General features: G+C 40.8%; 2 protein-coding genes and 1 pseudogene across 2 annotated transcripts; all 3 read left to right on the top strand.

Annotated features, from left to right (window-relative positions):
• Nucleotides 1-85: 85 nt before the first annotated feature.
• On the top strand, nt 86-7,161 carry LOC138824088 (disintegrin and metalloproteinase domain-containing protein 20-like; annotated as a pseudogene).
• On the top strand, nt 92-27,986 carry LOC138832891 (disintegrin and metalloproteinase domain-containing protein 20-like). The gene is made up of 2 exons (XM_070031102.1): nt 92-175; nt 25,500-27,986. The coding sequence occupies exon 2, from the start codon at nt 25,634-25,636 to the stop codon at nt 27,857-27,859; it is 2,226 nt and encodes a 741-aa protein (XP_069887203.1). The 5' UTR covers nt 92-175; nt 25,500-25,633; the 3' UTR covers nt 27,860-27,986.
• On the top strand, nt 94-16,264 carry Adam21 (ADAM metallopeptidase domain 21). The gene is made up of 2 exons (XM_070031112.1): nt 94-175; nt 13,768-16,264. Exon 2 carries the CDS (start codon nt 13,907-13,909, stop codon nt 16,043-16,045), a length of 2,139 nt encoding a protein of 712 aa, XP_069887213.1. The 5' UTR covers nt 94-175; nt 13,768-13,906; the 3' UTR covers nt 16,046-16,264.
• Nucleotides 27,987-27,994: the final 8 nt, after the last annotated feature.

The following is a 27,994-nucleotide window of genomic DNA, read 5'->3' on the forward strand; positions in this document are numbered from 1 at the left end:
GCCCAGACCAGTCCCACATTTCCCATTTATCTCTCTTGCAACCACTCATAAACCAGGCCTTGTGTATTCCAAGATCCATTTCAAAGAAAAACTCACCAGAAGGAAATTGCCACAGGAAAAAAATTTAAGAAAGTATTAGAGGACTGAAAAAAAAATCAACGGAGAATATAGAGAGGTATGTAGAGGTAGGATTTCCCAAGACCTACACCTCCAACAAAAGGGAAAGAGGGAAGCAGTTGAAGCTATGATAATCCAAACTATTTTATAATACACCTCATAAACCTGGACCTTGACCTGGGACCTGAAGGATAGGGCTTTGTAATGGTGCTCATAATTTGGGAACTCAGGAAAGAATGGAGTTTTGATAGCCTTTTAGAAAGTGATTCTGGGGAAGTGCTGGTACCTTAAGAAGCTTGTCTCAAAAAAACTGACTCAAATCTCAGAGGGAGGGTACCTCACACTTAAGGGATAATATCAAGATTAATATGTGGCATGGCCTGATGAAGCTGGTAATGGAATATCTCATTTCTTTTTTTTTTTTTTTTTGGGGGGGGTGGGGGTCCGGTCATGGGGCCTGAACTCTGGGCCTGTGCACTGTCCCTCAGCTCTTCAGCTCAAGGCTAGCGCTCTACCACTTGAGCCACAGCGCCACTTCCGGCTTTTTTCTTTTTGCTTATGTGGTACTGAGGAATCAAACCCAGGGCCTCAAGCATGCAAGGCAAGTGCTCTACCACTGAGCCACCTTCCCAGCCTGGTAATGGAATATCTGAGAAAGGAACATTGTCAGGTTGATGTTGGATTCCCAGAGGACTGGAGATCATTCTGGTATGACCAGTTCTCAGACTTCAGAGGAAGAAGCACTTTCTGCTGGTTCTTGAACCTTTGAAGAGGTTTGTTAAGAGTGTTCTCTGAGGGGCTGGGAAGGTGACTCAGTGGTAGAGCGCTTGCCTTGCATGCCTGAGGCCCTGGGTTTGATTCCTCAGTACCACATAAGCAAAAAGAAAAAAGCCAGAAAGTGGCGCTGTGGCTCAAATGGTAGAGCGCTAGCCTTGAGCTGAAAAGCTGAGGGACAGTGCCCAGGCCCCAGAGTTCAGGCCCCACAACTGGACCCCCCCCCAAAAAAAAAAAAAAAAAGTTTTCTCTGAGTATGTGGTATCAAGTAAATGTCACAGTTAGGGCACAAAACTATGGAGATAGGGAAACTCAAGAAGTAATAGCATGCAAACAGGAAATAGTTAACTTTTAGGAACTTTTTTTTTTTTTACGTTTAGTGTTCCTCTGGTGCCCTTTTAGGGAAAACTCATTAGGAAGACTTGTCACTACGGAGAATAAAGTGCAGACTGCCATTCCTAGCTTAACAGACCAAGTATAAGAGTTAGGTGAGGGGCTGGGAAGGTGTCTTAGTGGTAGAGTGTTTGCCTTGCATGCATGAAGCCCTGGGTTTGATTCCTTAACACCACATAAGCAGAAAAAGCTGGAAGTGGCACTGTGGACCTCAAGTCATAGCCTTGAGCTGAGGAGCTGAGGGACAGCACTCAGGCCCAGAGTTTAGGCCCCATGAAAAAAGAGGTGAAAATAATTGATGAGAAAATAATTGATCATCATAATAAGAACTCATTTTTGTGGTGATAGGCAATGGCAGGTTATATTTCTCAATGCAATGCTTTCTGGTGTCTTCTACTCTATTGTGTTTAATTTACTTGGGACTCTATATTTATTTCATGCCCAGTATGGTTTGTGGCCCATGTTTGAGAAATGCTTGACTATATCATGACTGAGGAAGTAGAGTGATAGGGATTCTGAGTAATTTGCAATAGCTTCTTGGTGATGGATAGAGAGAGAGACAGACAGAGACGGGGGGGAGATGCTTGTGATGTTTGAAGTCTAAGTAATGTCATAGAGAAAGAGCTGGAGTGTGGCACCAGTTCACATAAGGGGAATGCGATATTCCTTTAGGACTTGTCTTGGGAGTGATACACTGGTAACAAAGACTGGTCTATACCAAACATTCTTTGCAATAAACTTTTCCATTTTACCTTTAGTATATGTGTGTGTGTGTGTGTGTGTGTGTGTGTGTGTGTGTGTGTGTGTGTGTGTGTGTGTGTGTGTGTGTATACACTTAACATATGTATGTGTATATATGCATGTATATATTCATATATATATAAATACATATGTGTATGGTTTGGACTTAGGGCTTTGCACTTGCTAGGCAAGTGATCTACTAATTGAGCCATACTTCTAACCCTTTTTATTCAGAATATTTTTGACAGAGTCTTGCTTTTTGCCTAGGCTGGCAAAAAGCTAGAATGACTGGCACACACCACTATCCTCAGTCTTCTTGGTTGAAATGGGGTATCAGGAACGCTTTTGCCATAGCTAGCTTGGAACTACAGTCTTCCCAGTCTCAGCCTCCTGAGTAGCTGCTAGGATTATAGACGTGTCAGCTATGCAAAGCTACTTTTTCATAATTCTGACAATGCTTTATATGTTATTAATCTCCAAGTCTTTCTTGTGATCCTCTCTCAGTATCCAAAACTTTGTAGCAAATAGCAAGGATATGATGAAGAGAGACAGGGAAGGGAAATTGGTTAGATTTCATCATATTTTTAAAATCAGAGATACTTCAGAGGCTTCAATCTCATGGTGTCCAGTGGCCCCCCAATTGACCTAAAATCCTGCAGTTACATATTTCTTTCCTTCCTTTCTTTTTTTGTTTTTGTTTTTTAAATTTTAATTTGATTATCAAGGTGATGTACAGAGGGGCTACAGTTACATAGGGTAGTGATTACATTTCTTGTCTAACTTGTTACTCCCTCCCCCATTTTCTCCCTCCTTCCCTTCCCTCTAATGCCTTCCCCAAGTTGTACAGATCATTTCCAACATATTGTCTTGTATCGCTGTTGCATAGGTTCCCCTTTTGTCCTTTGTCTCACCATTTTGTTGTTCCCCTTCCCTTCCTAGTTCAGATAAATGTATACACAATAACCAGGATACCAAATCAAATACAGTGACAAGGGGATAAACCATAGGGAAGGTTGGGGGGGGGTGGTACACAAAAGAAAAAAGAAATCACTTAGTACATTGAGAACAACAACAAAGAAAAACCTCTTATATGTCCATGTCTTGGAGTTCATTTCACTTAGCATCATCTTACATGGTCATATGTACATAGCTATTGAGCTATTCTGCTCATCTGCTATGATTATCCTAGATATATACTAATTGTTACAAATAAGGTACTGATGCTGGGGTCTGATGCAGGGCCTGGGCACTGTCTTTGACCTTTTTTTGCTCAAGGCTAGTACTCTATCACTTGAGCCACAGGTCTGCTTCTGGCTTTTTGGAAGTAACTTGGAGATAAGAGCCTCCTGGGCTTTCCTGTCTGGGCTGACTTTCAACCATGATCCTCCTCAGATTTCAGCCTCCTTGAATATCTTGGATTACAGGTGTGAACTACCTGTGCCAGCTCATAGGACATTGTTCATACTCTGTACTGTGGATCTCATTAGTCCTTATTTAAAATACTTATCACCTCTGTGTGTTAATGTTTCCAAACTTGCTTTAATATTGATTTCAAATGTGAAGCAATTTACTGCTGCTACCTTTAAGTGGAAATCAGTGAATGGACAATTTTTACTCGAGCCACAATTTACATTTTCATGCATAATGGAGCTTTAGTATCAAATTGTGGTGTCCTGAATATTTCAGAGAACTGATTTTAGGCTGAATTTCCTTAATGCAGCTTTCTTTGGAAAACAAGTTGAAACAGAGAGATCGAAGTAACTCACTAGCCATATGAAGATTTGAATTGAGTTTATATTAATAAGAGCCTTGTTTGGTCAGGAGCATGATGCACATATGCTGTGTGGAAGGAAGGCTGTTCTCTTCATGCTGTAACTGGAGGAAGCCGGCTGTGGCAGCAGGTGTCCCATCTTCAACCGCATTTAATGTTCAGTGCTTTGTTTCATTGAGACAGGATCTCCTTATATAGCCTTGGCTGGCCTCCCAAGCTTACGCTGTAGCCCAGGTTGCCCTTGACTAGTTAGTAATCCTCTTGCCTCTACTTACTGAATATTGGTATTATTGGCATGTGTCACTATGCCTGGCTTGTCTTTAGCTTTTGGGTAGGTAAGAAAGCATTAGGAAGTAAAAATTCATCCAGATTGGAATCAGACTTCCCAACACTAAGGTGTATTCTAAGTGCACCCTTTTGATGGCTAATTTAGAACAGAATGAAGTTTACATAAAGTGTCTGTAGATAGGAAAGTGGAGCTAAAACAACTGCATGCATAAAGGAATTAAAAATGATGGGCTTGGGTGAGTTATTCACATGCACAATGAATGTGCAGTTTGTCAGTAAGTTTGTAATTGACAGAAATTTGGGTCAGGTACCAACATCTTTTTAAAATGGAAAGTGTCTTGCAACTTTACATGTTTAAAGAACAGTGCATAATGAATCCTTATTTATCTATCACCTCGGTCAGACAATTACCTGCATTTGTCTAATCTTTTAAAAAAAATCTTACTGTGATCCTCTACTCTTAGAGGGAATCTTATCTTTTTATTGTTTCAAATCTGGTGCCATCTCAAGACTTGTTTTAGCTTCACTTTCTCACTCCTACTCTCCTTTTTATTTTTGTTTTCAGCACTGCATCTCTGATGGTCCAATTCAGCCAGGACACAAATCTATAAAGATCAGCCCACACTCTGATCAGCTCAGAGAGAGAAGCTAGACCAGCAATTCCTCATGCCCTACCTCCATAATGACATCTCCATGATGCCAATGAGTGAGATCCCAGCACATATCAGGCTTGTTCTTCTGTTGCTGTGGCTTGAGATATCTCTGTCTATTCCTAGCCTCTCCCAGGCAAGGCCTTCCCAGCATTTCATCTCTCCAGAAATGGTTATCCCCTTGAAAGGTGATCAGCAGGGCAAAGGAGCCAAGGCTCTGGGTTTCTTCTCCTATAGTTTCCGGTTTGGGGGCCAGAGGTACATTGTCCACATGAAAGTCAAGAAGCTGCTAGTTTCTACACACTTCCCTCTTCTTACCTACACAGAAGAGTGTGCCATCCATGAGGAACAGCCCTTCATCCAGGATGACTGCTACTAGCATGGTTATGTGGAGGGGATCCTGAATCTCTGGTTGCCCTCAGTACCTGTTCTGGCGGCTTTCGAGGCATGCTGCAGATAAATCATCTTGCTTATGAAACTGAGCCAATTCGAATGTCTGCCACATTTGAACACTGGGTATATAGGATAGAAAGTGATGAGACACAATTGCTATTCATGAGATGTGGGTAAACAGAAGATAAACTAACATTCTAATTGGAGTGGCAGTTGTCCTATAATTTTACTCTGAAACGAAGTTCTTAGGTGGGTTGGTGAACCCACTGGTGGTTTATTGAGCTGTTAGTTGTGGACCATGATAGATGTCTTTTCTCTAAAAGTAGTATGTCAGAAGTGTGGTTTGAAATATTTGTTATCAATATAATGGATTTGTTTTTATAAACCTCTTGAAGTTGATATAATTTTGGCCATGATGGAGATTTGGAATAATGAATGCCCTTTCTTTCTTTTTTTTTTTTTTTTAACCAGTGGTGACATAGATCAAGTTGTGGAGTATTTTTCTGTTTGGAAGCATTAGCAGCTTAATGTCCAATTGAGATATGATGTTGCACATCTTTTCATTAAAAATTAAAGCGCACAAGGCTTGGTATTACCTATGTTAATGGAATATGCCAGAGACCTTTTAACTGTGGAGCTGATGTTTTTGAAAACAGATCATTATTCTTTTTTGCACATACCGTGACTCATGAGCTTGGTCACACTAGGTGGTGTGTGTGTGCATTGAAGTGGTGAGCCATGTATGCCTACAGAAGGGTGTCAAGGGCTGGGAAGGTGGCTCAGTGGTAGAGTGCTTGCCTTGCATGCATGAGGCCCTGGGTTAGATTCCTCAGCATCACATAAGCAAAAAGAAAAAAGCCAGAAAGTGGCTCTGTGGCTCAAGTGGTAGAGCACTAGCCTTGAGCTGAAGAGCTGAGGGACAGCGCCCAAGCCAGAGTTCAGGCCCCACGACTGGACCAAAAAAAAAAAAAAGAAGGGTGTCAAGTAAATTATAGCCAATATTGGGACAGTTCTTGGCAATACTGGGTTATGTATTTACCCCCTTCCACATACAGCAAATATCTTTAGACTCAAGTACTGTGGCAACCCTAGTTGTTGAAGGAGAGGAGTGTGATTGTGGAAACATATACCAGTGTGCAAAAGATCCCTGTTGTGTTTTAAACTGTACACTGAGTCCTGGAGCTTCTTGTGCTTCTGGACTTTGTTGGAAAGACTTCCAATTCATGCCATCAGGGACTTTGTGGATACAAGAGGCCAGTGAATGTGACCTGCCATAATGGTGCAATGGGATGTCCCAGACATGCCAAGAAGATGTATATGTGCAGGATGGGCTCCCCTGGAGTGGCCTTTTTATAGCAGTAAAAAAAAAAAAAATGTAACAACCATGACATACAGTGCAAGGAGATTTTTTTGGCAGTGATGCATGGAGTGCATCTCAGAGGTGCTACAAAGAAATCAACACTCAAGGAAATAGTTTTGGACACTACAATATTGTAGGCACAATCTATGTGAAATGTTTGGCTGCTGATATCACGTATGGGAGAGTTCAGTGTGAAAACGTACACACAGTTCCTAATCCTGTAGAACATTCTATAGTGTATCAGTTTCACCTCAATAACACTGGCTGCTGGGGAACTGATTATCACTTAGGGATGTCTATACCTGATGTCGGTCAAGTGAAAGATGGTATAACGCGTGGTCCAAGAAAGATATATATTCATAAAAAGTGTGCAAGTATGGTTTGTCTGCCAGAAACCTGCCACAAACCTGTAAGTCTGAGACCTGCAACATAGGGCGCTCAGCAATAATAAACAGCACTGTCACTGCAACCCTAGATGGGCACCTCCCTATAGTAGTACTAAAGGCTATGGAGGGAGTGAAGACAGTGCTCCACCTCCAAAGAATGGTTCAGAAGAATCAAATGTAAAGGATAACTCTAGCCAACTGTTACTACTGTGGCCCACTCCTGTGATTGGTTGGTTCTTATGCTGCTTCGTGTGCTTTGAAAGATGCACACAAAGAGGAACAGGATGAGGAAGTCTTAGAAGGGGAAGAGGAGGAGGAGGGGGGGAAGAGAAGGAAGAAGTGGTGGTAGAGGAGAAAGAAGAAAAAGTAGAAGAGGAAGATGGCTTTATTTGAACAACCTCCATAATTTTTCTTTTAAGGGTAGGAAAACATGAGGACATGTCTACCTAAACAAAAATTAGATCAGATCAGGATCATAAGCTTTAGATAGCAGAGCAACGGATGCTGAGCATATTCTTACTCTTACTTACTCCTCAGTATTTTCAGTAAAATTTAAAGGTCCATTTCCCCCAGAAGTTGTCTTTTTCTATTTCCTGAGATGGCAAAACAAAAACACTTTTTTAAAGACAGGATCTTCCTATGTAGGCCTAGCTGGTCATAAATTGACTATGTAGCTTGGTTGCTATCAAACTTATGATCTTCCTGCCTCAGACTTCCAAGTGCTAGGATTACAAAGCAAGCACCATCATGCTCAGCTAAGACACATTTTAAAAGTGTCTCTCCATCCTAAACCTGTTGCAGTTTTTTTTGCTTGACTTTATAATTACCTGGATGTGTGTCTATAAAGCCTATTTCTGTTTGGCACAGTTAAATGGACCAATAGAAATAGGCTGGGGTGATGAATGGAGAGGGCAGAGAAAGAGAGGGGGGAGAGACAGAGGAAAAAAGAGAAAGAGAAAAAAGAGATTAACATTATCAGCATCAGTTTAGCTGAATTCATTTATGCTATGCTAGTAGACAGGTTTGATTTGAGATTACAGTTTAGTCACAATTAGAACCACAATCATTTTTTCTTAGGTGTATCAGCAGCATTGGACTACTGACTGCTTCAGGATTATGTTGCTGCTCTTAAGGTTATCCAATTCCAATTATTGAGTTCAGAGAAAATGTCATGAAGAGATAAAACCAGAGCAAGACATCTTGGAGAGCCAGTTGCTGTTTATGTAGACATAAAAGATCCTTGTTGCTCAGTAGCTAAATCTAGAACCTAGCCACCTGAGAGACAAAGAGGGAAGGGTTTATATTCCTTTGTTCTGTTTGGTTTCAAGTAGAAATCTTGATAAGGGTTGTATAACCTACTTTCACAGAAAGGACCCTGGAAACTACTGCATCTTTTGCTGCTAAGACATTAAGTTTGGCTGTACGTTTAAATTGGTAACCAGACTAGTTAGTGCATGGGTAATGGGAAGTTTCTTCATTTTTGCTGTGTTTTTCCTTTTAAAGATGTGAATGACTTGAGTATGGGTTGGTGGTAGAGCGTTGTAGGAAGAGTGACCAACCATTACAATTTGGCTGGGACTGAGGGCATTGCTGGGATGTAGGGCTTCCAATTGTGAGCACGTCAGGGTGAACGAGTTGATTATCCTAATTGCCAGTAGGTAAAATAGGAGAAGGTGAAGATACTGTGGAGAGAAGGGGAAGTTAATAGAACAAGTCCTCAAGTAATGGAAGATGTGATCTGAATATGGGAAAGATCACTTTTCCCCCTGAGACTGGGGTAGAGAGTGGGTAGCAGACAAGTAGATATGGCTGTGGATTTAGATCGTTTTGTAAAGCCGAAAATCCTCAAAACTATTCTGTCTTTGAACTTGGAAGCACTATAGATATTTTTTACTTTGTTTTGTGACTCAGTGGCCTCACTATCCTCCACATCCCCTCCCATCTCCAAATAAATGGGCACCATTTGTGTACAAATCACTTAAGATCTAGGGATACTCTGGTATTTCTATTGTTGCCTTAAAGAAAAACTGTAGGCTATGACTGACTAAATTAATTCCATACCTCTCTATTGGGTTCTGACCCATTAGTGCCAGACAAATAGAAGTAGTACAATAGGACATTAGATTAAGATGTTATTCGTATGTAAGTGTTGTAAGGAATTTGCAATTGCTGTGAGAAGGGGAAGTTTATACAATATGTGGTAGATGGGTGTTGACTTGAGAGAGTTATGATAGAGAACATGCATTTTTACTAGCACTGATTTGCTCTAGGGATGAGTAAAACTTGTTGTTTCAGGAGTTTTTGTCTTTGAGATCCTAGGAATGAGACCAAGAATCTGGTTTAAAAATTCTTTGAACTTATTTTTCTGTTGTTGCCTGCTGTCAAGCTGAGCTCTAGGAAAAGAAAAAAATATGGTTTGTGGCGGGGCTGGGGCTTGCAGGGAGACTTTTCTTGGTGTGGCCCATGATGTCTTTTGGGTCACTAGTTTTGATGAACATTTTTTTGAAGTTGCTTTTTCAGTCCACATCCATGACAAATGTCTCAACATTGTGGGTACAGCAGCAACCAGACATTCTTAAATCATTAGAGAAGACTGATTCAGAGGAGTCCATAATGAACTTCCATGAGATCACTGGGCTTCCTAATTTCCCAGGAGATTGTATATTCTAGAAAAGCCTGGAGTAGCTTTAATTGAATACAGTTAGTTATTATGTCCTTGAACAAATGACCTCTTAGCACTGGTGCTCTCAAGCATTTAGGAAAAAAATACAAAACCTTTCCCCAACTCCTGATCCATGTCAGAGGTCTGAGCTCCACTTATAGTACCTCAGCATCTCTGCTCTACATGGACAACTGCTATCTTTCTCTTTCTCTTTCTTTCTCTCTCATCCTTCCTTTCTTCCTTCCCTTCCTTCTGTGCCCTTTGTGCTCTCCCTCCCTCCCTCCCTCCTTCCCTCCCTCCCTCCTTCCCTCCTTTCCTTCCTTCCTTCCTTCCTTCCTTCCTTCCTTCCTTCCTTCCTTCCTTCCTTCCTTCCTGCCTTCCTGCCTTCTTCCTTCCTGCCTTCCTGCCTTCCTTCCTGCCTTCCTTCCCATTGCAGTACTGGCTTTTGAACGCAAGACCAGGTGCTTGCTAGGTAGGTGCTCTATTACTTAAGACACTCCACCAACTTTTTTAAAATGTTGGTTATCCTCAACATATGGTCTTGCACACAATTGAGAAAGCAGGCACATTGTCACTATGTCCAGCCATTGGTTCAGATGGAGTCTAGATAATTTTTTTGCAGAGAGGGAAGGTTCTGGTTTGACCTCAGATTATGATCCTCTGATCTCTACTGCCTAAGTAGCTAGGAGTACTAAGCTTGAGTCACCACACCTATATTATTTTACAATTCTTCATTTTTATTTGTTCTTCCAATGTTCTATCCTCACATCCACAGCAACTCATATTCCCTAAGTGGACATATCGAGAACGATAGAGAGAAAAAAGCTATAAGTTAATACCTTATGCTATTTCGGGTATCTTTCTTTTAGTAAGCTGAATTGTATTGAATCTGTATTGCAAGAATTAAAGAAATATCAACCTTTATGGTTTTTAGATTATCTATTGACTTGCTGACATAGCTAGATTGAGTGTAAGATTTTGGTAGAGAATGTCATTAAGTTGGTGCTTAAGACTTTGAAGTTTCTTTGAGAGGGATAGGGTGGTTGATGAGTAATGATAAAGTCAGTACTGTCAGATTTTATAGATTAAATTATCTAAATAGATTTACTGGGAAGTAGAGAAAAGGATCCTTGATTCTGGACCATATGGTTGGTATATAAAGCTTTTGAGAATAGAAGTATTAGAACAAGCCTTCCAATAAAAAAATAATTTTTCTTGAAACTTAAGTTCAATGTACCAGGTAGATAGAGGACACATTCCTTAAAAGGGAAATGAAGGTTGAATTTTATTTTCTCCCTGTCTCTCTCTCTTCCCTTCCTCCCTTCTGTGTTCCTCTCCCTTTATCTTCAAAAGAAGACTCCATTCCTTCCTTCCTTCCTTCCTTCCTTCCTGGGAAGATGTATTGAAATATAAAGAAGCACTAATTAGGATAAAAGAAGCATTGACCAAGAAAAGAGAAGATGGGTACCCGCTTAGATATCTTCATTTTTCATATCATCTATGCAAGGCTTCTCAAATGATCATGTTTAAGATGCTATAAGAAACTATGTTCTTGGAAGAAACTGTGTTTACCACTACCAGTATGGTAGTGATATAGAACCTATTTTCCAGAGATATGGAACCTAATTTTTAAACCTAAACCATCTACAAAACAATTTTCACTTTAAGGGAAGCAGTGCAAAGTTACAAATGCATAACTATTAAAATACACATTTTTTTAGCAAAAGGAAGAAGTCACAACAAATTATAAACTTTAAAAACTTTAAACCTCATAAAAGTTGAACTTCTTCAATATTGACAGTAACTCCTAACACAATTTATAATATATTCTCTCTATAGTTATTCTGTTTTGTTTTGGTTTTGAGTCCAGATTTCAGATGTAGTGCAGAATGGCTTACAACATCCAGTCCCCTTGTGTCAGTGTTCCAAGGGCTGGCATAATTTATAGTTTCCTTCCTCCCTCCCTCCCTCCCTCCCTTTCTCCCTCCCTCCCTCCCTCCTTCTCTCTCTCTCTCTCTCTCTCTCTCTCTCTCTCTCTCTCTCTCTCTCTCTCTCTCTCTCTCTCTCTCTCTCTCTCTCTCTTTCTTTTTGTCGGTCATGGGCTTAAACTCTAGACCTGGGCGCTCTCCCTCAGCTCTTCAGCTCAAGACTAGCACTCTACCACTTGAGCCACAGCACCACTTCCAGCTTTTTCTGCTTATATGGTGCTGAAGAATCAAACCCAGGGCCTCATGCATGCAAGGCAAGCACTCTACCACTGAGCCACCTTCCCAACCCCCATAATTTTCTTCTTTAATCACTTCCCTTATGGAAATTCTTTGTTATAATTTCTACTGTGGGACCAAAAAAGGCATTTTTCCTTTACTTAGAATGTCTGATATTTATTTTGTATTACTGATAAGAGAAAAAGAATTTTAGCTTTGCAACATGTTACTGGTAGTGGAAACTATTTGAGACCTTAAGTCTTTCATTAATTTCAATGCATGAATTTCAAATGCGTTGTTGAGATGCTCCTATGGACTTTATGGGAGTTTGTGTAGTGACATTAATCTAGTTTGGATCATCTCAGATATATGTGTATATATTACACTTTTGTTGTTTAATGTGCCAGTACCAGGGCTTGAACTCAGGACTTTGTGCTCTTACTCCACCACCCCACTTTTGCACTCAAGGAGCCACACCTCCAGCTTTCTGTTGGTTAATTGGAAATAATTTGAGATTTCTCTGCTATAGCTATTGTTGAATGGAGATCCTCAGGTCTCAGCCTCCTGAGTAGGATTATAGACAGCCATGAGCTCCTGCACTTGGGAAACTATTATATTATAAATGTATTGTTTTTGATACTTAGAGCTTGAACTTGGGGGTTGGGTACTGCTGTCCCTGAGCTTTTTTGATCAAGGCTAGCACTGTACCATCTGAATTACAACTCCACTACCAGCTCTTTGGCAGTTAATTAGAAGTAAAAGTCTCATGGACTTTCCTGCTCAGGTTGGCTTTGAACCATGATCCTCAGAGCTCAGCCTCCTGAGTTGCTAGCATTACAGGCATGAACCACCTGTGCCCAGCTCTTAGTTTTATTTTTCTTTCTTTTTTCAGTCATTTGAAATGATGATGAAATCTTTGGGCACTTTTCTTAGAGTACGAGGAAGGGCTCTTCCGATGCATTCAATACAAAATACTGCATACAATAGGACCTGTTCCTACTTCCATATTTCAGTGCTGAATTGACATTTTGTTAATGGTTTACATTTTTATTTTCTTTCCTTAATATCTGACACAACATCTTGCATTTTGTATTCTCTAGATATATGGGGGCCTTTTTTGATGAGGAGGGAAAGAAATGGACGCATTCCCAGCCAGGATGCATGCTGAATACAGAACTTCTCCACTTTCCAGAACAGTTGTATATGTATTTAAGCAAACTGAGAGACTTCTCTAGAATTCTTAAAACAACAGGCATTCCCATGGCTTTGTTCTAATAAGACAGAGATCTTCTTCTCAAGGCCCTTAAGCGGCATGAATTTTCAAATTCCTTTCTGTCTTTTGTGTTTACTGATTGCTAACTGGTAGGAACAGATTGTTCACAGATTATTTTTGCCATACTCTTAGAAGATGTCCAATTTTTGACATTTTTCCTCTTTGAAAAACTATAATCAAACATGAATGCATTTAAACAGCACTCATTTAGAATCCAAGGCACTTGACTCCCTTTTCATGGAACACAGTGCTGTGTTAGCACTGTAGAAGATAAAGTTAAAGGACCTTGGAGTCTAATTGTCTTGGATGAAATGGAATATAATAATGAGGGACAGTGAATAAAAAAATGTAAACCACAATACTAATATAAATTGTCATAAGAATTATTTATTGTTTTTGATGTCTCCAGTATTGACAGTCAAATGGGAGACTGTCAATAGTTATACAAAGACAAACTTAGTTCGGTACTATGTTGGACAAGTCAAGACAGAGTTACCCTACTTGTCTCTTCTGTTTTTGCTTTAACATATTTTCTTATGGATATTATAAACATCTATTGGAGTAATTTTGTAAGTACTTATCTTCCAACTTCAGCAATTACCAACATATGGCCAATATTGCAATATTGTCTTTTTTTTTTATAACAACCTAACTCTATCTATCTAACCTATCAATTTTTGGCCCTCCATTCTTTTTCTCCCCAAGATTCCTTAGTCCTATGCCCGGCCCCACCCTTCTCTTTATTTCATTTTCAGCACTGCAGCTATGATGACATTCCTCTGCCAGGACACAGATCTATAAAGATCAGTGCTGCACTCAGTCCCTCAGGGGGAGGAGCCTTCACAGAAGTACCTCATTCTCTGTCCTCTTCTACCGTGGAAAGATGGCTCCGTAATGGTGGCTGTGAAGACTGGAGCACCCCTGAGAGTCACTCTTGTGCTGCTCTGGCTTGCAGTGCCTCTGTCCCCTTCTAGCCTCTTCCAGGTGGGGGCCACCCAATACCCAAGTTCCCCTGAAGTGGTGATCCCCTTGAAGGTGACCAGCAGGGACAGAAGTACAGAGACTCCAGGATGGCTCTCCTACAGCCTGCTCTTGGAGGGCCACAGGCACATTGTCCACATGAGGCCCAAGAAGCTGTTGGTTTCCCCAAACCTCCCTGTGTTCACCTATACAGAACAGCATGCTGTCCTTGAGGACTACCCCTTTGTCCCTAGGGACTGTTACTATCATGGTTATGTGGATGGAGCCCCTGAATCTTTGGTAGTTTTCAGCATCTGTTTTGGAGGCTTTCGGGGAATCTTACAAATAAGTGGTCTTAATTATGAAATCGAACCCATCAGACACTCTACAGCATTTGAACACTTGGTTTATCGGTTATATGGTAATGAGACACAATTCTCACCCATGAGGTGTGGTTTAACAGAGAAGGCAGTAGCACACCAACACCTGGGATTTGAAGGAGCTGAGAACTCTGGTCTGAAACAAAATTCTTCTGGTGACTGGTGGACCCACACATGGTTTCTGGAGTTGGCTGTCGTGACAGACCATGATTTCTTCATTTACTCCCAAAGCAACTTATCAAAGGTGCAAGAGGATGTATTTCTTGTTGTCAATATAGTGGATTCTGTGTATCACCAGTTGGATACTTACGTGACTTTAATTGGCATTGTGATTTGGAATCAAGGAAATGTTTTCCCAATGACAGACATAAATCAGGTTTTAGAGGATTTCACTCAGTGGAAACAAGTCAGTCTTTCCCAGCTACAGCATGATGCTGCTCACATTTTTATAAAAAGCTCAATAGATGTACTTGGTTTAGCCTATGTTGCAGGAATATGTCGTCCTCCTCTTAACTGTGGAGTTGATAATTTCCAAGGAGACCCATGGTCTCTTTTTGCTAACACAGTAGCCCATGAATTAGGTCACACTTTCGGTATGCAGCATGATGAGAAATTCTGTTCCTGTGGAGAAAAGGGTTGCATCATGAGTACTTTCAGAGTACCAGCAGACAGATTCACCAATTGTAGCTACGATACATTTAAGAAGACAATTTTAAGCCAAGGATCTTGTTTGCACAGTCATCCAAGACCAGGAGGTATCTTTTGGTTGAAGCGCTGTGGGAATGGTGTCATTGAAAGAGGAGAGGAGTGTGACTGTGGGTCTGTGCAGCAGTGTAAACAAGATCCTTGTTGTCGGTTGAACTGTACTCTGAAGCCTGGGGCTACTTGTGCTTTTGGGCTTTGTTGCAAAGCTTGCAAATTTATGCCATTAGGAGAACTTTGTAGGCAACAGGCCAATGAATGTGACCTTCCAGAGTGGTGCAATGGGACATCCCATCAATGTCCAGAAGATGGATACGTGCAGGACGGGATCCCCTGTAGTGCCACTGCCTACTGTTACCAAAAGCAATGTAATACCCATGACCAACAGTGCAGGGAGATTTTTGGCAAAGGTGCCAAGAGTGCATCTCAGAATTGCTATAAAGAAATCAACTCCCAAGGAAGCCAGATTGGGCACTGTGGGATAAATGGCACAGTATACTTGAAATGTAACACGTCGGATATCCTTTGTGGGAAAGTTCAGTGTGATAATGTGGAAGATGTTCCCCAGCTCCAAGATCATTCCGTTTTGCAGCAAACCCACATCGATGGTGCTACCTGCTGGGGTATTAAACATCACTTTGGGTGGGGCATCCCCAACTTTGGTGAAGTGAAAGATGGCACCTCCTGTGGAGCAGGAAAGATCTGCATCCATAAGAAGTGTGTCAGTCTGTCTGTCTTGTCACAAGCCTGCCTGCCTGAAACCTGCAATATGAATGGGATCTGCAATAATAAACATCATTGTCACTGCAGCTATGGGTGGTCTCCACCCCACTGCCTGAACAGAGGCTATGGAGGTAGTGATGACAGTGGCCCAGCATCAAAAAGGAGAGTTTTCTTGTCAGGAACTGGATTCCTTTGGGGGTCAAGTCTGATTTGTCTGTTGACTGTTGGGATTTGTATATATTATCAAATACGTTCTAGATCCAGGTAGACTAAGTCTGTCACTCATCAACTTAAGAAAGCCTCTCTAATAGAATATCCTATGCATTTTTTAAAAAAGTTTCTTGCTAAAATGTTAGGACATGTCTGAAACTGAGTACCCTTCTCACAATGTACAAGATACAGGGACTTCCCTTCAGTATCAGAAACATGAAGTAAGATGACAGTAGGTCCCTACCTACTGTTCAGGTGGTAAGCAGCAAATAAAGATTCATTCCCTATGCAGTCACCCAGCTTAGTTATTCTAATGTTTCTTTGGCATGAATATAATTCATGGGAAGGTAAGAGACAGGCATTAGAAAGTCCAGGTATCAATCCTCTTCTCTTCTGTCATTTAGTGGTTTGGGAAAATAATTTTCTCACAAAATCAGAAAAGTTGCAGTGGATACCACAGAATTCTCACAAGTGAGGCTAGTTAATAAATAAAATCATGGTCCAAGGGAATATCATGCCACATTCAAAAGATCCACGAAACCCTCTGTGTTCTGAGTGTACATGGTATGTCCAGGATCCTTACAGTGGTTAATTGACTTATGAAGTAGGAGTTATCATAACAAAGGCCCAGTTGAGCACCCTAAAATATACTCATCTACCTCCAGCCAAGATTGTAAAGCAGAAACACTAACATATTTTGAGTAGAATAATAGAGATTAATGCCACCATTAACGACTACAGTTTCAGTGTGTTGATCCACATCATATTCCCATTAAGCTCAGCTCTTCGTGAATGATGGTAAGTTACTGTGAACTTAAATGCAAGCTCCAATCATGTATTCTTTCCTGATTGGTAATTTTTATTATAAGAGATGTATGGATGCAAGTCAGGTGTTATAGTATGTACCTGTAATCCCAGCTACTCCAAAAACATTGGCAGGAGGATCCTGGAAAAAGTTAGAGAGTCTTATCTCAAAAACCTAAGTAAAAAAAAAAAAACTATTAGAGCTGAGGTCATAGCCCAAGTGATAGACTCTTGTCTAGCAAGCATAAGACTCTAAGTTAACCCAAGTATACATGGCTCCTAGCAATCGGCATATGGCTATTATCTGACAGATGTCAGATGTATATTTTCAACAACACTTACAAATAAGATAAAAAGCAACTGACTTTTTTGCAATGGAAAGCACCTTATGTCTATAATCTTTCCTCAAGGCTATGTAACTATTGTGACTCTTTGTCACAATATAGTTTGATAGTAACATGATAACCATAGAAGAAAGGCTTAGAATAGTGATAAATACATAGAATACATGAGCAACAATATCAAACAATTTGACCTATATAACATTATTCCAACAACAGGATAAACATTCTCATAAACAGATGAATGGGAAAAAAACATAGTATATTCAACAAATGGCATTTAAAACATTAGTCATCCTTATGTGGAAACATATTTCACTTTAGCCAGGTGGTATACTCCTATGATCCCAGGAGTCTGGGAGTTGAGACAAAAGGCTTATTGAGTTCAAGGGCAGGCTGGGCTACAATGTGAGTTCCAGGGCAGTGGGTAAATAGACACTATCTCAAAAGCCAAAAAATGGAGAGGAAGGGAGAAAAGAAGGAAGAAAATTGATTATTGTTAGCTGCAACGCGAGGCAACACAATGGGATACCAGCCTGAAGAAAATTAGAACATACAGAGACAGGTATAGAGGAAAAAGGAAATTCAGTGGGAACCAGGGGTCCCAAAGCTTACCAGCATATTTACTTGAGTTCACACAGGGAAGGATACATGGATAACTGCAAAAATAAAGCATCTACACAAGTACAATCAGAACCAAAACAGGGTTTGTGAGTAATTCTGGTTCCCTTATTGTTTTGAGAAAGGAGACTGCAACTCAGGGAAAATCCAGATATGTAGTCTACCTTGTCTAGCCTCCAAGGTTAAGCTGTCAGCCCTCAAGGTCCAGCTGCTAGCCTTTCCAGCACTAAGGAAGCAGGCAGCATTCCAGTCTCTTAACCCTCTCCAGAGCTGTCTCTTTTAATCCTTCCATGGCCAGCTCTCAGAGTCCGAGTACTGTCAGGGTGGTGTTCCAACCTCTCAAAAATTTTCCAGGTTTGACAGCTCAGCTTCAGAGTTCCCTACAGTTGATCTTATCCTTTTAGTCTATGAAACAAATTTCATAAGCCTCAACAATTATGAAAAATTTATACAGGGATTGTTCTCAGTAAAATTGATCATATTAGATAATCACAAAAATATATTAGGTAAGTTAAGGTATAAAATACTTCTAAATAATTGTGACAGGAAATCATGAAGGAAATTAGAAAATAGCTGAGCAGTAAAATATGTAAAAATTTGTGAAATGTTGCTAAAGTAATGCCAATATAGTATTTTATTAGCTTTACCCAGGTTAGGTCTAAAATTTATATTGGAAGGAAAGTGTAATAGAAGAGCTCAAATTTTGAAAAAGAAGAAACAAATCTACCTTACTCTATTTAAAGATGTAATAAAAGACTATAGTAATAAAGATGGTATAATATTTGCAAAGGGAATAGAAGCATAATAGAAATAGCAAGTCCAGAAGTTAACTTAGACAAGTCACCAACTAGCCTTTGATAAATATGCAGAAATTTGAATGGAGAAGTAGTAAAGTGGATTAACACATGGGGATTTAACTTTTAGACATCTTGATCCTAGATCTAATATTTGTGTCTTATAAAAAGTAACTCAAAATGGATTCAAGTTGTAAACATTCAGTGAGAAAGTACAGGAAAATGTTTTACCTGAGATTAGGTGAAGAGTTGTTAAAATTGACATCAAATGTTGAAGATTGTGGTTCATGTAGCATAGGGCAGGCTGTGAGCAAGAAAACTGAAAGCTGAGTGACCAGAAGAAACAGATTAGAACATCATACATTTTTAATGATTTATTATCTTCCAGTGGTTGTAAAAAGGAACAAGCACTAGAAGATTATTAGGTGGAAAAGTGTAAACCAGTCAATTGAATATCCTACATGAAATGGACAAATTCCTTTAAATTTGAAAACTATCAAATCTGACTCATTAAATAATAAAATATTTATGTAGCCATTGGACAAGTGAATAAATTGAATTGGCAATTGAAAATTTACTGACAAAGAAAACCTTTGGAAAACATTTGGTGAACTTTACCAAACATTTAAAGAAGTGTTGGCAATCCTAAAATTCTTCCAGGAATATGAGAGTGGGGAACAGCTAACTCATTCTGTATGGCCAATGTTACTCTGATACCAAAGGCAAACTCAGACACTATACCAAAATACAATGGATTGATATCTCTTACTAATAATGATGCAAAATTTCTCAATACTAGCAAAACAGAATTGAACAGCATAACCTTGAAAAAGGTTATGCATCATGACCAAGTTGGATTTATACCAAGAATGCAAGGGTAGTTAAATCTAAAAAAAAAAAAAAAATTTTTTTGTTGGGGCTGGGAAGGTGGCTCAGTGGTAGAGCACTTGCCTTGCATGCTCAAGGCCCTGGGTTCGATTCCTCAGCACCACGTAAGAAAAAAGCCGCAAGTGGTGCTGTGGCTCAAGTGGTAGAGTGCTAGCCTTGAGCTGAAGAGCTGAGGGACAGCACCCAGGCCCAGAGTTCAGGCCCCACGACCAGACCCCAAAAGAGAAAAAAAAAACTTTTGTTAATAAATTTTTAAAAAGCAATGTGATTTTTATTAATATAAAAACCTCATTAAAAACCCAAACCTTTAATAAACTAGGAAGAAATGGGAATCTTTTCAATATGTTAAGGGGCAAATATGTACAAGCTTCTGCTAATATAATAGAAAATGGCAAATGAATAAAAGATTATCCTCTAAAACTAGGAATAAGCATGTATGTTTTCACTATATCACTCAATAATTTACTCTAAGTTGTAGACAGTAGAGCAAGAAAGAGAAAGGAACAATATCTTAATTGAAACCTTTTCAATTCCTTCTTTATTATATATATATATATATATATATTATTGTAAAATATGCTGTATAGAGGGGTTACAGTTACATGAATAAGGCAATGACTGCATTACTTGTCGATCATTGTTATCAATTCTCTCTTCAAAATTCCCTCTTTTCCTAAGTGGCATGTCCCGTGTAATGACTACCATGAAAAAGCCTTCAAGGGCTAATTCTATATACACTAGTAATGAGCTGTCAGAAAAGGCTGAGAAGCTATTCTACCTATATGAGCATCAAAAAGAATAAAACAGATAAAGTTATCCAAGAAGATATTAAGACTTGAACACAAGAAACTACAAATATTGCTCAAAGTACTCTCTAAATGGAAAGTCATTTCATGTTTATGTGTTCAAAATTATAACAAGAGGAAAATCCTCCTGAAAGCAATCTACAGATTTAATATAATCTCTGTTCAACTCACAACATTTTGACAGAAGACTGATGAACAATGTCCTATCAAGTGCAGTAAGGAACAAGAAAAAATCAAGAAAAAGTAGGAAAGGAATGGAGAACTTAGGGTTCTCAGTTCAACACTTACTGCAAAGATTCAGAGAACAAACCAGCAAGATAGTGGCAGAAAGTAAGGACCAAAAAGTAGCCTGGAATGGTTGGATATCTATTTTATTAGAGAGAGGGAGAGAGAGAGAGACAGACAGACAGAGAGGAGATATCAATAAATTGTATTGTTTAAGCCTCATACAAATTTAATTTGAAGTATATAATAGAAGTAAACATAAAATTGCTACTAGAAACCACACAAGATTCTAGAATTAACCCCAAATATTTAGTGTTAGTTGCCCTATAATAGGGCAACCCTATTCAATCTGAAAAGAATAATCTCTTTAATATGTGACACTGAAAAAACTGGACATCTACACACAAAAGGATGGACTAAGAACTTTACTCCACATGAAAAAAAAATGAATTGAGAATGGATTAGGATTAAAAAGCCATGGCAAAGCTGTCACACGCTAAAGATAAAAACAAAGGTGGGCTGGGAAGGTGGCTCAGTGGTAGAGTGCTTGCCTTGAATGCCTGAGGCTCTGGGTTCAATTTCTCAGCACCACATAAGCAAAAAGAAAAAAGCCAGAAGTGGCACTGTGGCTCAAGTGGTAGAGCGCTAGCCTTGAGCTGAAGAGCTGAGGGACAGCGCCCAGGCCCAGAGTTCAGACCCATGACTGGACCCAAAAATCAAAAACAAAAACAAAATAACAACAACAACAAAAACCAAAGGTAATTCATGAGTGCGGACTTGTCAATGATTTCTCTAAATATGGCAACTAAGGTATAGAGAACAAAAAGGAACACCAGACATCATAAAATTTTAAAGCTTTCATTAGTCTAAAGCATGGAATATAATATAATTAATACAATGGCAGAAAATATTTGCCCAGTGTATACTGGGAATCTAGTATTTAGAATATGTACAGAATATGTACAACTCAACAACAAAAAGAGAAACTCAAAAAGTTTCTGGACCAGCCACTTCTCAAAAGAAATGTTAAAGCATAGGAAATGGCATTCATCAGCATTAGCCATTGGGGAGATATATATATATATATATATATATATATATATATATATATATATATGTATATATATACACATATATATATAGAGAGAGAGAGGGAGAGAGAGAGAGACATATATATATATATATATATATATATATATATATATATCAGAATCACAGTAAGACACCACTTTAACCAATAGATCTTCTACTCCCCCCACCCCCCGCAACACATAGCATCCAGCTGTGAGGAAATCAGAATTCTCTTGCATATTACTGTGAAAATGTAAAATGGTGCAGTCACTATGAAACAGTTTCATAGTGTTTTCTCAATGTATCAGTTTGACTAATAGGTGTTGAAATAACTTATAGTAGTCATTGTTAAGAAAACAAAAGTGAAAACAACACAAATATCCATTAACAGATAAACATAAAAACAGGTTTGGAATGGTAGATGCTTGCCTAGCAACGTTAGGCCTCAATACTGATACTGAATACTTCAACCCCAAAACTGGAGAAAAAAGTTATACAAATGAACTTGGAAATTCTCACATATAAAAAATTGCAAGCATTCCGGGCATCAATTATGGACTACTATTTGTCAAAAGTCACGCTGGGTGCCGGTAGCACAAGCCTGTAATCCTAGCTACTCAGGAGGCTTAGATCTGAGGATCACAGTTCAAAGCCAGCTCGGGAAGGAAAGTCTGTGAAACCCTATCTCCCATAAACCACTCAGAAAACTGGAAGTAATGCTGTGGGTCAAGTGGTAGAGCGTTAGCCTTGAGCTGAAGAGCTGAGGGACAGTGCCCAGGCCCAAAGTTCAAGCCCCACGACCGACCAAAACAAACAAACAAAAAAGAGTCTGAAGTTACACAAAGCACCAATTTGGTGAAAACAGGTTAAAAACCTGGAAGTTGTAGTTATTTGGAGATGACATGTTCACCGAAAAGGCTCATGTTAAAGTCTTTGTGATTTAAAGGGATTAATCCACTGGTGGATTCATAATTGAGTGGACTAGTAGGAGGGCTAGTAGGAGGTGATAGAAACTGTAAACTGCAGGGGTAATTAGAGTATGGAAGTCACTGAAAGCATGCCTTTAAATTGAACAAATAACAAAAATCAACTACATAGTTGGAAACACATCATGAGACACTAAACACTAGATCCATAGTGTAATGTAAACATGATGCAGGGTATCTAGAAAAGGTTGAAGCTCACGCTTTAAATATTGCACAGGCCCACTTACTATAGAATCAATGAATTCCTGTTTCGTTGACAAGAAAGAGAAAAGGAATATGAGAAGAGTTTGGGGACTGCTTAGTGGTAGAGCAGTTGCCTGTTAAGAACAAGGCCTTAGATTGATCTAAGACACAAGAAACTCGAAGAGAAGAGGAAGGAGAAGAGAGGAGAGGAGGGGAGGGGAGGGGAGGGGAGAGGAGAGGAGAGGAGAAGGGGGAGGGGAGGGGAAGAAGAAGGAGGGGAGGGGGAGGGGAGGGGGAGAATCACAGGGAGAGAGAGAGAGGGAGAAGGAGGGGAGGAGAGAGAGAGGGAGAGGGAGAGGGAGAGGGAGAGGAGATAGAAAACTCAGGCCAATAAAATTCTGATTCTCAAAATCACTGTTACAATTTTCCTTCCTATGAGGACTTTCCAGTTTAATGTATTCGTATTGCCAGGTGTCTGATTTTTTTTTTTTTTTGGGGGGGGTCCGGTCATGGGGCCTGAACTCTGGGCCTGGGCGCTGTCCCTCAGCTCTTCAGCTCAAGGCTAGCGCTCTACCACTTGAGCCACAGCGCCACTTCCGGCTTTTTTTTTTTTTGCTTATGTGGTGCTGAGGAATCAAACCCAGGGCCTTGAGCATGCAAGGCAAGTGCTCTACCACTGAGCCACCTTCCCAGCCCAGGTGTCTGATATTTTTATAACTGACTGCCTGGTCAGAATCAAAATCTGAATTTTTGAAGAATAGAACAGTTATATTTCGTGCTATCCATTTAGACACCAAGGTCCAGATAACAATTTAGGCACCTTTTTAACCCTTTCCCACAATTTGCTTAGAAATCCCACTCATGGGGCTGGGAAGGTGGCTCAGTGGTAGAGTGCTTGCCTTGCATGCATGAGGCCCTGGGTTCGATTCCTCAGTACCACATAAGCAAAAAGAAAAAAGCTGGAAGCGGTGCTGTGGCTCAAGTGGTAGAGTGCTAGCCTTGAGCTGAAGAGCTGAGGGACAGCACCCAGGCCCTGAGTTCAGGCCCCAAGACTGGACCCAAAAAAAGAAAAAAAAGAAATCCCACTCATGTCTAGCATGCTGGGAAGCCATGAAATCCCTATCTTGTTAGCCAAAGTGTGCAAAGGATGCCTTGGAAATCTCAGCTGAGATAGTGTAATGAGTATTTTTCAGCACATATGAGCAAACTGAAATATAACAGAGCTGTTTCCTTCCCCTAATCTCAGAGACAAAGGCTAGAGAAGAAGGCTACAGGCTCTTCAAACTCCTAGATGGTTGAATGCTCCTGAATGGGGACTTGGAGAGCCAGTGGCCCCAAGTTATACAAAAATGGTGAACCTGAGAGATTGGACTTGCTCAAAGCTATCCAGCAAGTTAGCAACAGAGGCTGAACTGAAACTCTGAATCCTCACTTGCTCTCACTCCATGCTTTGAGAACAGACTTAGATTAGATCTGACTGTGCAAAGCCACTGTAGGTGTCCAGTAGAGACCAGGAGAAGAAGTAATCTTCCTTCTCAGTCCTTTAGCTGCTCTGTCTGACCTACCAGTAGAGAGCATTCTCTAGACTTGGGGGCTGATCAGAATCCTAGATGCTGAGCAAGCATACCTTCTTTTCCCAAGAACTAGAGATACACGACTTATATTCAGGACAAGTTCAGGTCACAAGCTTTGAACCAACCATCTTTCCTACTTCACCAGTGGAGGCAAAGCATCACTAATGTGTGACAGAGACCACAGGGGACATCGCCCTTACTTTCACCCACATTGGCAGGATCTAGCTCTCTGTGGGGACTGGCATGTGAGAACTGAAAGTGAATGAGTCCCAGCATGAGATCTAAGAGAAATGTGGGCTTGGGATCATTTCATTTGATTTCCTTGGTGTTCCTCATGTAACTGAATGCATCCTGATTAGTTATTGAGATAGAAATAGAGTGTGAGCCTACTTAGGTCTCTGTTTCTACTACATTTTGTGACGAGTTTTCATTTGAAATCATGATGTCACTGAAAATGATTGCTATTTTCCTGCATCCAGAAAGGATTCTTCAACCCCAATTCCATCACACCTATTCATTCCATAGAATCATTTGCATTACTCTAGAATTTCCTCCAAATCATGTGTAAGTGCTCACTCCATTTGTTCTACGATTAAGGTTTCTTTTCCATACTGTTTAGTATTATTTTCCACCAGTGCCTCAAACTTGCAAGGTTCAACATCAATGAATACCATTTGTCCCCTAAACATTCCTGAAAGGAGGATCCTGCACATACCTGTTGTTGTTTAGGGTTTCTTTCTTACACGATCCCAATTGATTCATAAAGAACTCAATCTTGGGCTGGGAAGGTGGCTCAGTGGTGGAGTGCTTGCCTTGCATGCATGAAGCCCTGGGTTTGATTCCTCAGCACCACATAAACAGAAAAAGCCGAAGTGGCCCTGTGGCTCAAGCGGTAGAGCACTCGCCTTGAGCAGAAAAGCTGAGGGTCATAGCACCCAGGCCCAGAGTTCAGGTCCACGACCGACAAAAAAACTGAATCTTTTTCTCATATGGCTTTTGGGAAAGAATTCCTATCTGACATAAAATTGCACGGAACCCATATAAGTGTCCCCTCACTTGTGGATTTCCTCCAGGCCATAGGATGTTCAGCCCCAATCTATACCACTTTCCAAATAGCTCCCTTTCATTTTTTTTCTTCCCCAGGCCCTCCCCACCCCTCTAGATCATTGAGGAGCACAGCATTGTTATGTAACAGGCTCACCCTCCCTTTATACCTCAGGAGCTGCTGAAAGCCTTCAGCCTCAGTGTGCACTGCTCCTGGGCAGCCTGATGGGAATCTTGATGTCTTAGGGACAGTCTAGCCCACCTGCTACCGGACTGACTGCGTTACTTTGGCACAGACCTCCCTTTCTCATGAGGGCTGCCTGGGCCCAGGGCCTTCTGCCTGGAGCTCTCTGGCTGCCTGTTCTCTGGACGCTGCTGTCGCCTGCCTGCTGCTCCTATGGCCCACCCGGATGGCGCTTCACGTCTTCTGAAATTGTCATCCCCAGGAAGGTGCCCCAGAGAAAGGGCGGAATCAAGATGCCAGACCAGCTCGCCTACAGCATGCGCTTCCGGGGTCAAAGACACGTGTTCCACATGAAGCTCAAGAAGAACTTGCTGCCCAGACATTTACCTGTTATTACTGACAACAACCAAGAAGGCATGCAGGAGGACTATCCCTTTCTCCCTGGAGACTGTTACTACTACAGCTACCTGGAAGGGGTCCCTGGATCCCTGGCCACACTGGACACCTGCCATGGAGGTCTGCGTGGAAGGATACAGGTGGATGACTTCACTTATGAAATCAAACCACTGGAGACCTCTTCCACATTTGAGCATGTGATTTCTCTGCTCGTGGCGGAAGAGAGAGGAGAGGCCAGCCAAAGGTGTGACATTGGAGAGGAGGAAACCAAACCAGTATTTGAAGACCTCGAACTGCTTGGAAGTCTTAGAGCAGGCACCTATTATTTGTGGCGGAAACATCCAAAAGACACGCGAGTTATGTACATCGTTTCTTATTCCTACATCGACCACTTCAAAAATCAGACCCTTGTACTGGAGCATGTAATGATTATAAACAGCATTGTAGACAGCATTTACAAACCAACTGGTTTTAACATCCGTGTGCGTTTCGTGTTGCTCTGGGATATTGCAGATTATGTCAGTTTGGAAATAGGCAATGCATTTGCCTTCTTAAGAAATTTTGGGAGGTGGATGCACAGCACATGGCAATATAGAGTTAGTCATAGCATCTCAGTGCTTTTAGCAGGACAGCTGATTGCAGAAAAGAATCATTATGCTGTTCAGGGAGCAATATGTAGTAGTAGGTGGGCAGTATTGTTTGTGGCTGCAAGAAGATTTCATGTATTTTTGGCTTCGACTATGCTAGCACATACATTAGGTCATCAATTTAATATGGCACACGACTCACCTCATTGCCTTTGTTTTCGAAGGACCCATTGTCTCATGACTCCTGTGCCAAATCTTCAAGATACAATTAGCAATTGTTCTTTTCCAGCAGTGCACCAATGGGTTCTTAAATGGGACACTTGCATGTGGCAGCTGAATGTTCCCTATGAAAGTTTTCGTTTTGTAGCTCCTCGTTGTGGAGACAAGATCATAAATCAACTGGAGGACTGTGACTGCGGCTCCTTCAAAGAATGCACCAGCGATAAGTGTTGTGGGACTGACTGCATGTTCACACCAGGCTCCAAGTGTAGTGAAGGAGACTGCTGCCAGGACTGCAAATTCTCTCCCCGTGGAACGATTTGCAGAGACATAGGGGGTATTTGTGATCTGACAGAATACTGTGATGGAAAATCGGAGAAATGCCCAAATGACACTTACATTCAGGATGGAACCCCGTGTTCCCCACGAGCTGTTTGTATGAGAGGAAACTGCAGCGATCGTGAGACACAGTGCCAAGCCCTTTTTGGACGCAACATAAAAGATGGTGCAGCAGAGTGCTATAAACAATTGAATATGATTGGTGACCGATTTGGAAACTGTGGGGTGAAGTCCCAACTAGGAGGACCTAGACTTGTGAGATGTGGCAAGGAAAACTTTATGTGTGGCATGCTGCACTGCAGTGGTCTGTCTAGTATTCCAGGAGGAGGGGAGCACACTGCTTTTCGCCATCTAAGTGTGCGATACCAGCAAGTAGAGTACCATTGCTTTGGATATGATGCACACTTTGGCACAGAGCTGCCACAAATGGGAATGGTAGTGGATGGTGCAATGTGTGCCCCAGGAAGGTTCTGTCTTCAAAAGAACTGTACCTCTCATCTCGATTTGAATTTTGACTGTGATGTGAGAAGATGCAATTATAAAGGGGTGTGCAACAACAACCACAATTGTCACTGTATGCCTGGCTGGAAACCACCAACCTGTGAGGAGAAAGGAGAGGGAGGTAGTGAAGACAGTGGCCCACCCGCAGGCAGACAACAACGTCTTCGAACTTATATACATGTGGATATGCACAGAATAATCCCTCTAATGCTAGCTCGTTTAATTCTGTGTCTGCTTTCCATTCTTGCTGGTGGAATCCCAACTCTCAAAGAGGCTATATCAAGCAGCTTAGATAAAGATGAAACATAAACATGTACATATTCAGATGACCCATACTGTGAACTTACAGTTGCATAGTGTAACTTCCTGGAAGGAATAGTCCATGATTCCTGTGACAGTTACACCATCATTATTCCATCTGAGGTGTTATCTTGAAATAAAATG

The sequence above is a fragment of the Dipodomys merriami genome, unplaced genomic scaffold (genome assembly GCF_024711535.1).
Source record: "Dipodomys merriami isolate MVZ:Mamm:240054 unplaced genomic scaffold, mDipMer1.0.p SCAF_1, whole genome shotgun sequence".
NCBI lineage: Eukaryota > Metazoa > Chordata > Mammalia > Rodentia > Heteromyidae > Dipodomys > Dipodomys merriami.

What these genes read in the sequence shown, in the direction of transcription:
- Adam21 (XM_070031112.1), top strand. Translation starts at nt 13,907, where the DNA reads ATGGTGGCTGTGAAGACTGGAGCACCCCTGAGAGTCACTCTTGTGCTG.
- LOC138832891 (XM_070031102.1), top strand. Translation starts at nt 25,634, where the DNA reads ATGAGGGCTGCCTGGGCCCAGGGCCTTCTGCCTGGAGCTCTCTGGCTG.